Source organism: Thamnophis elegans, chromosome 6 (genome assembly GCF_009769535.1).
Source record: "Thamnophis elegans isolate rThaEle1 chromosome 6, rThaEle1.pri, whole genome shotgun sequence".
Lineage (NCBI taxonomy): Eukaryota > Metazoa > Chordata > Lepidosauria > Squamata > Colubridae > Thamnophis > Thamnophis elegans.
This window is the reverse complement of record NC_045546.1, coordinates 54589049-54603216: the sequence shown is the minus strand read 5'-3', so window position 1 is coordinate 54603216 and position 14168 is coordinate 54589049. Positions and strand designations below refer to the sequence as shown.

Genomic DNA, 14168 nt, shown 5'->3' with positions numbered 1-14168 from the left:
TTTGTGGAGTTCAACTCCCAGAATTCCTCCTCTTGCTCTTCATCTTGATGATGTATGGATGGGTCGGGGGAGTGAGCTGGAACTGGTTCTAAACGGCACTGTAGATTTGTGGAACCTCTTCTATACAAGAGGTTAGAACTGACAGGAACCCACTCCTGGAGCTGTAATATATTTAAAACATTTGCCATCAAATTATTCTAGTTCAGGGTTTTTGCTTTGTTTTTTTGCTTCATGTTCCTAGGGTTACTTTACATTAATACATTCTTCTCAAGTCCCTATAGCTTTATACCAGTTTCACTGTTTATTTCAGCAGCAAAGCCAAAAACTGGTAGATAGGTAGTCCTTGAATTGCAACTTTTGAGGTTCGAGGCAGGAACGACGCAGATGCCAAGGTTGCAACGAGAACAGTTTATTAAACAGCAGAACGAAGTGACAGCGATTCAAAAGGGAGCCGATCGCGCCAAGGTATTTATATTAACTATTTAACCAATCAGTGGCCGGGGACTGAGCAGCAACCGCTGACGTCAGTACCCCGGCCAATCAAGTAGTATCGGAGGCCAGCAACAGCCTCTACTGCGTCCCAACCAATCAGGGAGCAGCAGGGCTGTTACTAGCTTCTATGGAAGCATTCATTCCCCAACTCATACATATGTAACTATTTCCAACTAATGAATATTTAACACCCCTTCCCCCCAGATCTGCGCATGCTCCCTAGTGGAGCATGCGTAGTCGCTTAAATAGGCGGGGCGGCGCTGGACCCGCCCAGATCTCCTCAGTTCTACAGCAGTTGTTGGCGGAGGCGGACCTGCTCGTAGTAGCTTCTCCCCGAAGGGAGTGCAGCTCCGAGGGACGCCATCTTGGTACGGCCCAGAAGGCGGGCTCAACAACGCAGGTAGGCCTGGCCGGGTTGGTGCATCCCCAGCTGTAGAATAGTTCATTGGAGGAGAGTCTCGGGGGGTAGGAGTGTAAGGCGGTGACTCTGCAATGGCGGCTTGAGCAGTCTGTTGCGCTCCTCGATAGGAGGCGCTTGGGTAGGCCGGGCCTGGTGAAGAGAAGGCCCGTTGTCGCCACTCATCGGATTGAGCGTTGTTACTGTCTGACGGTGGATAGGCGAGGCCTGGATGTGTAAAGGCCTCTGATTGCAACCCCGGTTGTGCAGTGTTGTGTTGTCCTGAGGAGTCTGGGATGCCGAGCTCTGTAGGGAGGCGCATCCTCAATTGATCCAAGTGGCGCCTCCACTCGGATCCATTGGCCAGTCCGACCCTGAAAGAATAGGGGCCGGTCAGGGCAGTTACAACAGCTGGGACCCACCTGGGCTCCCCAGAGAAAGACCGGGCCCACACCAAATCCCCCTGTCTAAAGGAACGGGACGGGAGGACCCCCAGGTTGCATGGCTGGTCCCCCAAATAGAGCGGATGGAGTCTATCCAGGGGGGTCCGCAGGCGCCGGCCCATCAAGAGCTCTGCGGGGCTTTTGTTGGTCATTGGGCAGGGGGTGGAATGTTGGCTTAGCAAGTAAGCCGCCACTGTAGTTGTAGTAGTTGTAGTTGAGTTTATTTATAGGCCGCCCTTTTCCCTGAGGGGACTCAGGGCGGCTAACAACTTGTATGGGAGGGGGAAAACATACAATAACATATAGACACAATGTATAATTAAAATCGAGCAACATTCATTCAACATTCGGGTGGGGGCGGATTATACTCTTTACCCCCAGGCCTGACGGGATAGCCAGATCTTGAGGGCTGTGCGGAAGGTCTGAAGGGTGGTGAGGGTACGAATCTCCACGGGGAGATCGTTCCAGAGGGTCGGAGCTGCTACTGAAAAGGCTCTCCTCCGCGTAGTTGCCAGCCGGCACTGGCTGGCAGATGGCACTCGGAGGAGGCCTAATCTGTGAGATCTTATGGGCCACCCTCGACTGCCAGTCGCCCCGGTCCATGCGGCCCAGTGCCTCCTTGGCTGAGCGGACCGCCCGCTCTGCCCGGCCATTACTGGCCGGGTAATACGGGGCTATGGGCGCATGCCAGATTCCTTGCTCGGCCAGGAATTCCTGAAACGTGGTGGCTGTAAACTGCGGCCCATTATCCGAAACGACTATGTCCGGCAACCCGTGGGTTGCGAATAATTTACGTAGGGCCCGGACCATACTCTCTGCCATGGTGGAGGTCATTAGCACCAGTTCCACCCACTTAGAGTAGGTGTCCACCACAATTAGGAAATTCTGGCCGTGGAAGGGACCAGCGAAATCTACGTGGAGGCGCGACCACGGGCCTCTCGGAGCCTCCCACTCACGAGCAGGCCCGGCTGGGGGGTTAGGCCTAGAGAGTTGGCAGGTGGAGCAGCGGCCTACGTAGGCCACTATCTCTGTGTCCAGCAATGGCCACCAGACATAGCTGCGGGCTAAAGCCTTCATCCGCGCTATGCCTGGATAATCCTTGTGGAGCAGAGGCAGAACTTGTGGCCGAAGTGCAGCAGGGATCACGACCCAATCCCCCCAAACGAGACACCCCCCGTGGAGCGAGAGCTCCGCTTGCCGAGCTTTGAAGGGCCGAAAGCCCTCCGCCACCTTGTCTGCAGGCCATCCCCTCAAGACCCAGGAGCAGACCTGGGCAAGGATTGGATCGGCCTTAGTGTAGGCCGCGACATCTGCGGCTGAAATTGGTAGGCCAGAAGACGCTATGGAAAGAACAGAGAGGGCTGGGACGGGGGCGGTGTCAGTCTCCGGCAGGGGGCAACGGCTAAGGGCATCTGCATGCCCTAGCTGCTTGCCCGGACGGTATTGCAGCATATAGGAATACGCCGCAAGGAATTCCGTCCAACGTGTCATGCGGGGGGAAAGAATGGGAGGGGTCGGCTTGTCACCTGCCAAAAGCCCAAGGAGAGGCTTATGGTCAGTGACAAGGGTAAAATGCCGACCGTAGAGGTAGTCGTGGAACCTCTTAATCCCGGACACTGCAGCCAGAGCCTCCTTGTCTATCTGGCTGTAGTTGCGCTCCGCCGAGGAGAGTGTCCGAGAGTAAAAGGCCACAGGGGCCTCCAAGCCATTTGGGAGGACATGGCTCAGGACCGCCCCTAGACCGTAAGGGGAGGCGTCACATGCTAACGTCAGAGGCATCCTGTCATTATATTGAATCAGGACGGCCGATGACGTCAGCGTCTCTTTGACAGCCGCGAACGCATGCGCTTCGCGGCTCTCCCAGCGCCAGGCCGTGGATCGGTCGAGCAACCAATGCAGCGGCTCGACTAGTGACGCCTTATGCGGAATGAATGGCGCATAGAAGTTTAATAGCCCTAGGAACGCCTGCAGCTCCGCCTTGGAAGTGGGTGCAGGGGCGTTCCTAATGGCTGCGACCTTAGAAGGCGTGGGGTGGATGCCTTGGGCGTCAATCAGGAAGCCCAAGAATTCCACCTTAGGAACAGCAAACGAACATTTGCTGCGCTTAAGTTTTAAACCCGCGCCCCTGAAACGTTGGAGGACCTTCCGTAGTATCTCAATGAGTTCTGAGCGGCTGGAAGCAGCGATCAGAACATCATCGAAATACGGAACAACGCCAGGAAGCCCATGGAGCAAGCGCTCCATGAGGCTTTGGAAGATCCCCGGGGCCACGGAAACGCCGAATTGCAGGCGGCCGCAACAAAAAGCCCCACGATGGGTGACGATGGTTTGGGCAGCCGCCGCATCGTCATCCACCGGGAGCTGTTGGTAGGCCTGCGCCATATCCAGTTTGGCGAATGTGCAACCCTGCCCCAGGGAATGGAGCAGGTGTTGCACTACAGGGACTGGATAGGGGTTTGCCTGAAGGGCCAGGTTGATCGTCGACTTGTAGTCGGCGCAGAACCTCACCGACCCGTCCGGCTTGACTGGGAGGACTATGGGAGTCTCCCAGCGAGAGTGGTCTACGGGCTCGATGACTCCCTGTGCCAGGAGTTTGTCAAGCTCGGCGTCAACCTTGGCCCTTAAGGCAAAAGGCACCCTGCGGGCCTTAAGCCGAATTGGCGCAACCTGGGGATCGAGGCTAAGGGAGATGGTTTTCTTGGAGCATTGACTATGGTTAGTTTGGTTTGTGCTGTCTTAAATTGCATATTTCTCTGCATTAGTAATAATCTAGTCTTGTTTATTGAAAAACATATTAACCAGTTTAGTCTATCATAATAATGACATTGCTTTATGGAAAATTATTTTGACAGAACAGACAATATAAATGCTTTAGGATGAAGTTACTGTAATTGAAGTTATGACTACTTAATTGCCTGTGGCTATGGCAGTTGCCAGCAACACTATAAAAATATACTTAAAATTATGAGTAAGTCTGTCATCTACATGGTCCAACCTACTGTGTAGTAACTTAAGTGTGGTACCGCAGTTGGCTTGGTATGAATTCTGCAAACATAACTGAATATTTAAACAAAGGATTATCATGCAACAAGTTTCCTGAATCTTGTGATTTTTTAAAATCTGCTATACTTTAATTTGCTAGTCTGAGTATCAGATCCTCTTTTTTCCTTCCAAAATTACAACCTAGGCACACATTTTATTTGCCTCTTAAGAAACGGAGTGTTTTTCTTTCTACAGTCAAACTAAGATCTTTAATGGAAACTAGTTATCTGTAATGAAGCCCCAAAGTTTCAGTGATGCATACAGGATTAATAGTGCAACATGTAGCTGAAATGCATGTTTGTATTAAGTGGAAAATAGTACTCTACAGTCTTCATATAATGCAACTTTAATGATATTTAAATAATTTAATTCCATGCTTTGGAATTATTTTAATGGTAAAGCAGGATAGACATTTTATATAAACTAATAGTGGCATTTTGAAATTAATGCATTATTCGTTTTCTAAAATAAGCAAAGCATCATATGAATTGCTCATTGATCTATATATAGATCCTATTTTGGAAATGTTTTGTTAATTGGCTGATCTTGAAAACTAAGCATGATGAACCTGGTTGGCATTTGGATGAGAAACCACCAAAAAGTACCAGAGTTGTATGCAAGACGGGGAAGTTAAAAAATATTCCAGAAGACAATGTCTAGCCACTCCTGTTCTGTTGTCAAGAAAACAGTATTGACATACTCATAACATCACTAGGAGCTGAGTTTTATCCAAAGAAGATTTTATTTTTTTAACCATGCCTTTTGTTTGTGTATCTATGTACAGGTTTGAATAAAGAATCACAATATTTATTTAATATGCAACTTGTGAATAATCAATATTCTTTGTGAAGAAACAAATAACTAATATCAAAGGAAAAGGCTGCTCATACATGGAAGGGAAAGTGTGAATAAATTAGACATCACTTTAATTAATGATTATAGAGATTCTTCTGGAATGAATTACATTAGTTGTTAAGAATTATTAAGTTAATAAAATTCTGGGAACTAAAGAATTAGAAGGAAAACAACTGTTTAATATTTGGACAGCATCACACAACATAAGTGAATGTGTACTTCTTATGAAGGGGAGTTTTGTTGCATCTGGGGAAAAGAAATTTTAGGAAAAAATGATTTGGTTTTGGTATTCTAAGGATGCGGACTATGTGATTTTTAACTGACTGGTGGAGCAAAGTATTCTTTGCATATATCATACGTTGTGCGTTGCCCAGAGTCCCCTTTTGGAGGAGATGTGTAGCTATATAAAAGAGAGAGAAAAAAAAACTTGGGGATGTCATTGATTTTTATCTCTCTTATTTATTTATTACATGAAGCAGTAGCATCATATGCCTCTGTGTTGAAATTTGGGAATAATAGTTGTGGAAACTTATGCACAGCAGATGAATTCAGGCTTTACAGTTCTTAAAGTCTTTTTTGCTAGATAATACTTCTGTTGTTGCTATGCTATAAAGTTCTACTTGACCATGAAGCCATATCAAAAAGACAAACCTTTGTTTTGTCCTGGACATGTAAGGACCTATGATACTTTCTATTTGTCCCATTCTCTTTCAGATTTTGCTGTTGAGTTGATATAAAATGCTGAAGAAGCTGATGTAATGCAAATGAAGACATTGGGAAAAGAGGACAAGACCTTTGCATTCACAGAAAAATAGTGTAAAATAATCAAGGGGAGAGATGAGCCAATAGGATATTGAAGAAAAAAGATCCTGTTCATCAGTTGGTCAGGGTATCTGGTGTTTTCTGTTTTCCTGAGCATCCTTCTTTTACCTGGTCCACTCTCTGTGAGATTGATAAAATATTGAAGAATTCTACAATGGATGGTATGACAAGCTCAAATATAAGAGAAATATTCAAATACACTTCCTCTTTTCCTTTCCTTAAGTGGTAATAGCTTGTCAAACAGTTCATGTTTAACCCTTTAATCACTTATCAACTCCACATTTGTAACCAATTCTAAGACAGATTCTAACAAGCAACAAGATTTTATATTGTTTATTTTACAAATCATCTATCAACATTATAATACTGCAAATAGCAATCCTTGTCTAGTTTTTCTTCATGCATAGAATGTGGTAGCAAACATTTACTATACCTAACATCACATAGGATTAGGGAAGAATAGGTCAACAGCTTGCCAAACTTAAAGGAGAACTACTTGAATCTTCTGGCTAATCATATCAAGTTGAGCAAAGTATAATAATTTTAAGATATCTTGGAGCAAACCTCCAAGATAGTGATACTTCTGTAAAAATCAACTTAGGTATCTTGAAGTAAAATTATTTCATGACACCTTGGGGCTGGTTTTAGCAGAAATATTCTGAGTTAAACAGTGTCTGTAGGGATTTCTGGAAAATTTCTAAAATAGTTTAGAGTTTAGAGTGTTTAGAGTTTTATTTCATTTGTATGCCGCACTTTTCCCTAAGGGGACTCAGGGCGACTCACAACTCAAAAAGGGAAGGGGGGATACAAACAGTTTAACAAGAACACAAAACAATACATAGTTAAAAAGCACAACAATCATACCATTTGAGATAGGGGCAGCGAATCTTTAGCCCCAGGCCTGTCGGAACAGCCAGGTTTTAAGGGCTATGCGGAAGGCCTGGAGAGTGGTGAGGGTACGAATCTCCACGGGGAGTTCGTTCCAGAGGGTCGGAGCAGCCACAGAGAAGGCTCTCCTCCGGGTAGTCGCCAGTCGACACTGGCCGGCGGATGGAATTCGGAGGAGGCCTAGTCTGTGGGATCTAATTGGGCTAGTGGAGGTAATTGGCAGTAGACGGTCTCTCAAGTACCCAGGTCCAATACCATGAAGGGCTTCATAAGTGACGACTAGCGCCTTGAAGCGTATCCAGAGACCAATAGGCAGCCAGTGCAGCTCGCGGAGGATAGGTGTTACGTGGGTGAACCGAGGTGCACCCACAATCGCTCGCGCGGCTGTTTAGATCAATATCCTAATCATATCTTAGATTTGCTAGAGACATCATTCTAAGGTGGAACAGCTAATAAGCTTAGGTTACCAGAAACTCAGAAAAGTGTTCCTGGGTACTGGGTTAATTGCTAGATCTCAGTCTAGGACACAAAGTGAGTTGGGTGAGAGAAATAAGTGTGCTAACACACTCCTTACTTGAGCTCTTATGATTTAAGTGTGAATACCTGTATCAAACTGTTTGCTTCCAAAGGATATGAAGAAACTGTATAGAAGCTTTACTCACAGTCAGTGGAAGATTTATTTTTCAGCATTGTTTTTTCTTGAAAAAATGAGATCTCAGTGTGGTGAACATCTGCTATCCAAAACCTCTTATTGACAAACAGATAAAAGGTTAGCTATGTTAATTTTAATTTTGAAGAAACATAGTTTCAAAAATAAAGAGCAACATATAAAAAAGCTACACATTTTTGTATATAAAGCAAAGAATAAATTTCTGTTTATAAATAAATATTTATTGGTTTATTTGTTTTATTTGTAAGTTCTACAGAAGCATATTATAATAACACAAAATTTAGAACTTGACAAATATGGGACAACAGGGCTTTTATGAAATCTTGGTTATAATTTTTTGAACACAATTTCTTGCCCATTGTTAAGTCAAAATTCTGAAATTGGTTTCATGCAAAATACAAATTTTTCATTTTCTGTATCATCTTATACAACTTCAGCATCTATTTTTTTCTACTAAAATGTTGCTAATCTCTACATTTGCTGATCCCCTTGAATTAACAATGCCTGACATTTTTCTTCACAAGTTTCAGTGGGAAAAAACCCTTTAAATTATCTTTCTATTGGAAAATTTGCAAAATGCTTAAAATAGAAAACTTTTCTGTGTACACAGCAATGGCAATATTTAAATAAATATAGTACACAATTTATAATCTTTATAGTAAGTGAACCTATGTAACATGCAGAAAAGTTACAAAACTATAGACATTTAAGCAGGTGGCAATCCAAATGAACTCAATGGGATTGATTTCTAAACAGACCCCAATAGAACCATAGTGCAAGTGAATTACAATATGCTTCTAATCAAGTATGCCTGTCATAACTCCCATACACTAATTGGAAAGGTTTTTGATCATTTGAACATTTTTCATCCATATGTCTTTCCAGTGCATTCCAATAAATAAGGTTTTGACTAGGAGTAGTAAAATGGCTTGTAACAATTTTCATGTAGTGACAAGGAGAAAAAACAACTTTTTCTGGAAAAAAGATAGGTTCTGAATGAAGTTTTTCTGGTTGGATTTTAAGTTTTGCAACACATATACCTATAAAAACATCTTCCAACTTAAGAACAGTGATATGTTTTGAAACTATATAAACTTGACTAGCAACATCAGAGGAGAGAACATAAGCTGTTCCTGAACAAAAGGGAGGATACATGTTTTCTGGATATTCCTCTTCACTTATATACCATTTTATGTCTGGATTTCTTATTGGCTTTTCATTAATTTTTATAGAACCTGTATATAACTGGGTAGTACTCTTTCGTTTCCGAAGAAGTTCTATCAGATAATAGACATTCACAAACATATCAGAATCAGTTTTCATTACAAAAGTAGCTTGTGGACAGAATTTATGAATCCATTCAAAGCCCATTAAAGACTTTAATGTTAAATTACTGTATGAATCTATAAAATTTTTTTGGATTATATCTTTATAACGTAAGCTTTCCATAGTCACATTAAATGGTTTATACTGCCAGAAATGATTTCCCAAGAGAAAAAAAGTTACAATCAGTTTGTCAGCTAATACTCTTTTCTTTCCCCATGTTTTACGAATTACCATCCGGGCCTTTCTCTCACCAAGTTCTGTTGATACCAATATTACTAGGAATGGAGGATTCTTATGGCAATTTATATCAGGCAATTCCAAAAAACTTTCCTTTGTAATAAATGTGATAACACAATTCAAGAGGATGATTGTGATCAAACAAGCCAGGACCAACAAAAGAAGATAAATAAGAAACTGTCTCTTGAAAGAAATCTGAAAAAGAAGAAAATTAATATATTCACATATATTCATACATATATTCTGTTATTAATTAATTAAAACCATTTTAATTGCCACTCTTGAAATGAAATGGTCAGTAAAATGTAAAGATTAACAATAAAAACATGGATGGTAGATACAGATTGATTAAAATTTTAAAAATATATTAAAAAATTATATTTCAGTATGGAAATTTGAAATCCAAACAAAGCAATACATTAACAGGGTTATGAGAATATAAATATATTTCCTGGTAAAAAAAAATAATAACAAAATATGCTGCTAGAATCACATTATTAAGGAAATGTCAGAGAACAGGATATGTATATCAACAAAGTGGCTTACAACCTATAATTATATCTACAACAGTTAGAGCATCCCCATTGGTGGGGTTTCAAATAATTTAACAACCGGTTCGCCTGGGGTCAGGTTGGCTATCGTGGGAACCGTGACCCATCCCCGTCCTCCAGCTCCACCGCACATGCGGGGCCATCATTATTAGCCAGCTTCCAAGTACAATTCAAGGTGCTGGTGGTTGTCTTTAAAGCTTTATATAGCTTTAAATATGTCTTCTGCCCTTCATGTAAATCAAACAGAATAGACTCATTCCAGGTCCCTTCTCTTAGGTGCTGCCATCTACAAGGACAGAACAGAACTTCTTTTTTTGTAATCGCTTACAACCAAGATCAGACTGGTTTCCACCATGTTATGTTTTAGGAGACTTGTTAAAACCTGGCTTTTAAAGAAAGCTCTAAAAGATATTCTATGATTAATACTTTTGTTTCAATGGCCTTAGTTTCCTTCTTATTAAAGTTTATTGCTTTTATTTTATACCACAATTTGTTACCTTATTATTTTATATTTGTTTTAACATTTTTACCTGTAAGCAAAAAAATTAAGCTACTCTTGAGTCTTGCTAGATTCAAGCTACATACATACATACATACATACATACATACATAAATCAATACATTCATTAAGTTTTATTGTTTTATTGAGCTCAAAGAATTGCTTATCCCAATAGTGGGAGCTATATTTAAAATTGATTCCTTCAAGTTTACAGTAAGCAGATTGAAATAAAAGGGCTTTTAAGCTGGATCTCTTACTTAAATGTGTGTACTCTACACATAACATATATTTTCATATCTACCAGGGAGAAAAATGTAATTATAAGAATCTCTTGAGAAGCTGAGATCAATGTAGAGATATTCTAGACGGTGATTGTCAAAAAGTTATACCATGTATGGTCTCTGGGAATTCGGGGGGAGGGAATGGAGGTGGGGATCTAGGGGGAGGGGGGGAGGGGGGAAACATAATATGTGTTAAACTTTAAGGTACATGATTGCACTTGTATACTGTGGCTTTTTAATGTTAGTGTTAAAACAGAACAAACCGAATATATTGGAAGGTAATAGAAGTATACCGAAGGGAGGAGCTGAGTGAAAGAAGAAGGAGGGTGGAGAGAGTGAGAGAGAGGAGGAGGAGAAGGAAGGGAGGGAATGGATTAAGAGAGGGAGTGATAGGGTCAGGGTTAGATAGAGGGGGAGAGGAAGTAGGTGTAGAGGGGTATGTGAGAAGGAAGAATGAAAGTTGGAGGGGGTTGAAAGAGGGTGTGTGGTGGGTCAAGGTGGTATATTCGGTTTGTATTGTAGGGGACACTTTCTATATAAGTGAGGGTTGTGGTTATTACTCAATGTTATATGCCCTGGTTATGCACAGTAAACATGTGATTGTATAGAATGAAACGGAAATAAAAATATTATGCAAAAAAAAAAAAAGAATCTCTTGTCTGTATATGAATGTTGTCCTTCCCACCCTGAAACTATCTGCATATTTAAAACTTGCACCTTAAATGCAAACATGAATTTTTCATCCTCCTCAATGAATAGCTTTAAAGCTGCACTGAACAAAATGTAAGATTTAGTTTTAGTAGTTTTCAGTGATTGGCAAGATACAACTGGCTTTAAAATGAAGTCAAGAAGCCACCAAAGGGAAAAAAAATCAGAAAGGAATACAAAGGTAGTATTTGACTTATGACCATAATTTAGCCCAAAATTTCTGTTAAGTGAGACGTTTATTAAGTGAATTTTGCTCCATTTTACAAACTTTCTTACCAAAGTTGCAAAGTGAATCATTGCAGTTGATAAGTTAGTAAGCCGGTTGTTAAGTGAATCTGGCTTCCCCATTGGCTTTGCTTGTCAAAAAATTGCAAATGGTCGTAAGCATGAACCAGTTGCCAAGCATCTGAATTTTGTTCATGTGATCATAGGAATGCTACAAAGGTTGTAATTGTGAAAAATGGTCATAAGTCACTTTTTTCAGTGCCGTTGTAACTTTGAACTGTCACTAAATGAACAGTTTAGTATAAGTCAAGAATTACTTGTACTCCTGAACATTAAAACCGAACAGAATATTTGTATAGTTTTACCATCTCTTTTACAGGAGATGTTGGCCACATTTGCACTCCTCCTCCTCCTATGATTCTCTACAGAGAAATTCTAAGTAAAATTTTCCATGGAGATTAGCTCCATAAATCTTTCTCTTCAGACCTAGTTACAGTAGGCCCCATCTCTGAACCCACCAAGCCCTTCACTTCTACCCCGGCTCACCCTTGCTTCTCATAACCCGGTCCTACACTTTAATGTTTTGCTCATTGCCTTTTAGACAGTGAAAGACCTACTTTCTTTGTAGCCGCTTGAAGCCTCTTCATGACAGGGGAAACCATCTTTCTTCTCTCCGAGGAAGAGAAAAGCCTCCTGATGGCAAATCTGGGCCTTGCAGCCTAAAGTAGCAGATAGAAATTTATGTCAGCACAAAACAATTTCCCCAGACTCAGGACAGGATAATATTCTTGGTTTTTTAAAGAGTTAACAGAATCAGAAGGAAAAAAGAGGGTCAAATATGGTGAGTGGACAAAGATTAATAAATGACAAAGAAAAAGAAATCTTTGTAATTATCTCAGTTTTCATCCATAGAACTATTTAAAATATGGCAAACCTATACTATGCAGGCTTTACACAGGATCTAATTTCACACAAAATATTTGGGATTTACAAGATTGTTGAATAATTTAAATGAAAAAAAATTCTTTTGAGCTACAGCCTTTTCTAGCCTGTTGCCTTCCACCATACCTATTGGTATTTTCTATTATTATTACTTGGCAATTATACCAGAACACACACACACACACACACACCAGCTCTCTCTCTCTCTCTCTCTCTCTCTATCCCTATCTATCTATCTATCTATCTATCTATCTATCTATCTATCTATCTATCTATCTATCCACACATATATTAAAGCATCTGTTTATACATACATACATACATACATACATACATACATACATACATACATACATACATACCAGGGGTGGGTTCCTGCTAGTTCTAACCTCTTCTATAGAAGAGGTTCCACAAATCTACCGAGCTGTTTAGAACCAATTCCAGCTCCCGCCCCCCCCCGCCCACCCACACCACGCTTGCCCCGCCCGCTGCTCACTGATTGGCTGGCTCACCAATCACAATGTCATTGCCATCATCTTAACTTTTCTGACCCTCCCCCATTCCATCAAGGAGACCCCTAAATAGGATTATAGCTCCAACACTGTTATCTAAAAACTGAGGTACCCTGAGGTTGGCATGGAGCTCATAAGAATCTTCTTCAGGCAAAACAAAAACTATTTATTAAGGGAGGTCAAGTTTTTATATAGAGTCAGAAACAAATGATACCAGTGACATGCGGTGAAGCTTATGGCTGGTGAGGCAAAAAGAAAGAAAGCGGCTTTTGCCCGCCCTGCAGCAGCTATGTCTGAAATAGAGGCGTCCCGCACCCCGCAGCTATGTCCGACCCAGCTGCGGGGCGCAGGACGCCTCTATGTCAGACAGAAGCAGCAGGGCGCTTTCTTTCGGCTTCTGCCCACCCTGCAGGGCAAGCACTTCCACCTTGCAGGCGCCGGAACCACAGGCCAGCAGGAATAACTCCCACCCGCAGCAGAAGAACACCAGTTCCTGCCCAAGCTGGAGCGAGAGCCGCAGAGGCAAAAGGAGAAGAGTGGGGGAGTGTTCCAAGAGGCCCCCTCCCCTTTTTTCACTCCGCAAGCCAGGCCCACAGCGGCAAGAGGCTCAGCTCCCCTTCTCCCCTTCTATCCCCCCCACCTGCTACAGAGAAGCCGGCCGCTGGCGAGTCTCCACAGCCCCGGTTCCGTCTCCAAGCAGCCCCGGGAGGAAATGGGAACTTTCCGGGAGCGGATGACCCGCGTTCCGCTCCCCCTTCCAAGCCCTGAGTGGCCAGCCTCGACTCCCGCTGCTTTCTGCCACAGCTCCGGCAGGCTTGCCGAGGAGGAACCCAGATGAGGCGGGAGCGAAAGCCGCAGAGGCGAAAGGCCAAGAGGGGTGGGGGGGGGGTGTTCCAAGAGGCCCCCTCCCCTTTTTGTGCTCCGCAAGCCAGGCCTGCAGCAGCAAGAGGCTCAGCTCTGTTTATGGGGTACTACAGTAAAAGAGGAGGGGGTTGGAGTCCCAGAGACCAAAGAAGAGAATGGAAATATAGAAAACAAAGATAAGACGTCAGATGAACCCATTAATGGAGTAAATACGAGTGAAAACGAAAAGAAGGGAAGCTGGAAAAGTGTTTTTGACAACTTGGAGCCTTTCCTCCAACTTCAAGATGCAGGAGGAAAAAAAAGAGTGAAAAGGATGGAATTTAGAAGACAAATATATCCAGAAATAAGTTTGATAACCAAAGCTAAGCCTAGGTCAATAACAATTAAAGAGCAACAAAACTACATGAGAGATCC

The 14168-nt window shown here is 42.5% G+C and overlaps 1 protein-coding gene across 1 annotated transcript; it reads right to left on the bottom strand.

Moving 5' to 3' along the window:
- Nucleotides 1–8410: 8410 nt before the first annotated feature.
- On the bottom strand, nucleotides 8411–11831 carry LOC116510724 (beta-1,3-galactosyltransferase 5-like). Its single transcript, XM_032220375.1, has 2 exons — nucleotides 11802–11831; nucleotides 8411–9367 (listed from the first exon to the last, which is right to left on the bottom strand). The coding sequence occupies exons 1-2, from the start codon at nucleotides 11829–11831 to the stop codon at nucleotides 8411–8413; spliced, it is 987 nt and encodes a 328-aa protein (XP_032076266.1).
- Between the last annotated feature and the right edge of the window lie 2337 nt (nucleotides 11832–14168).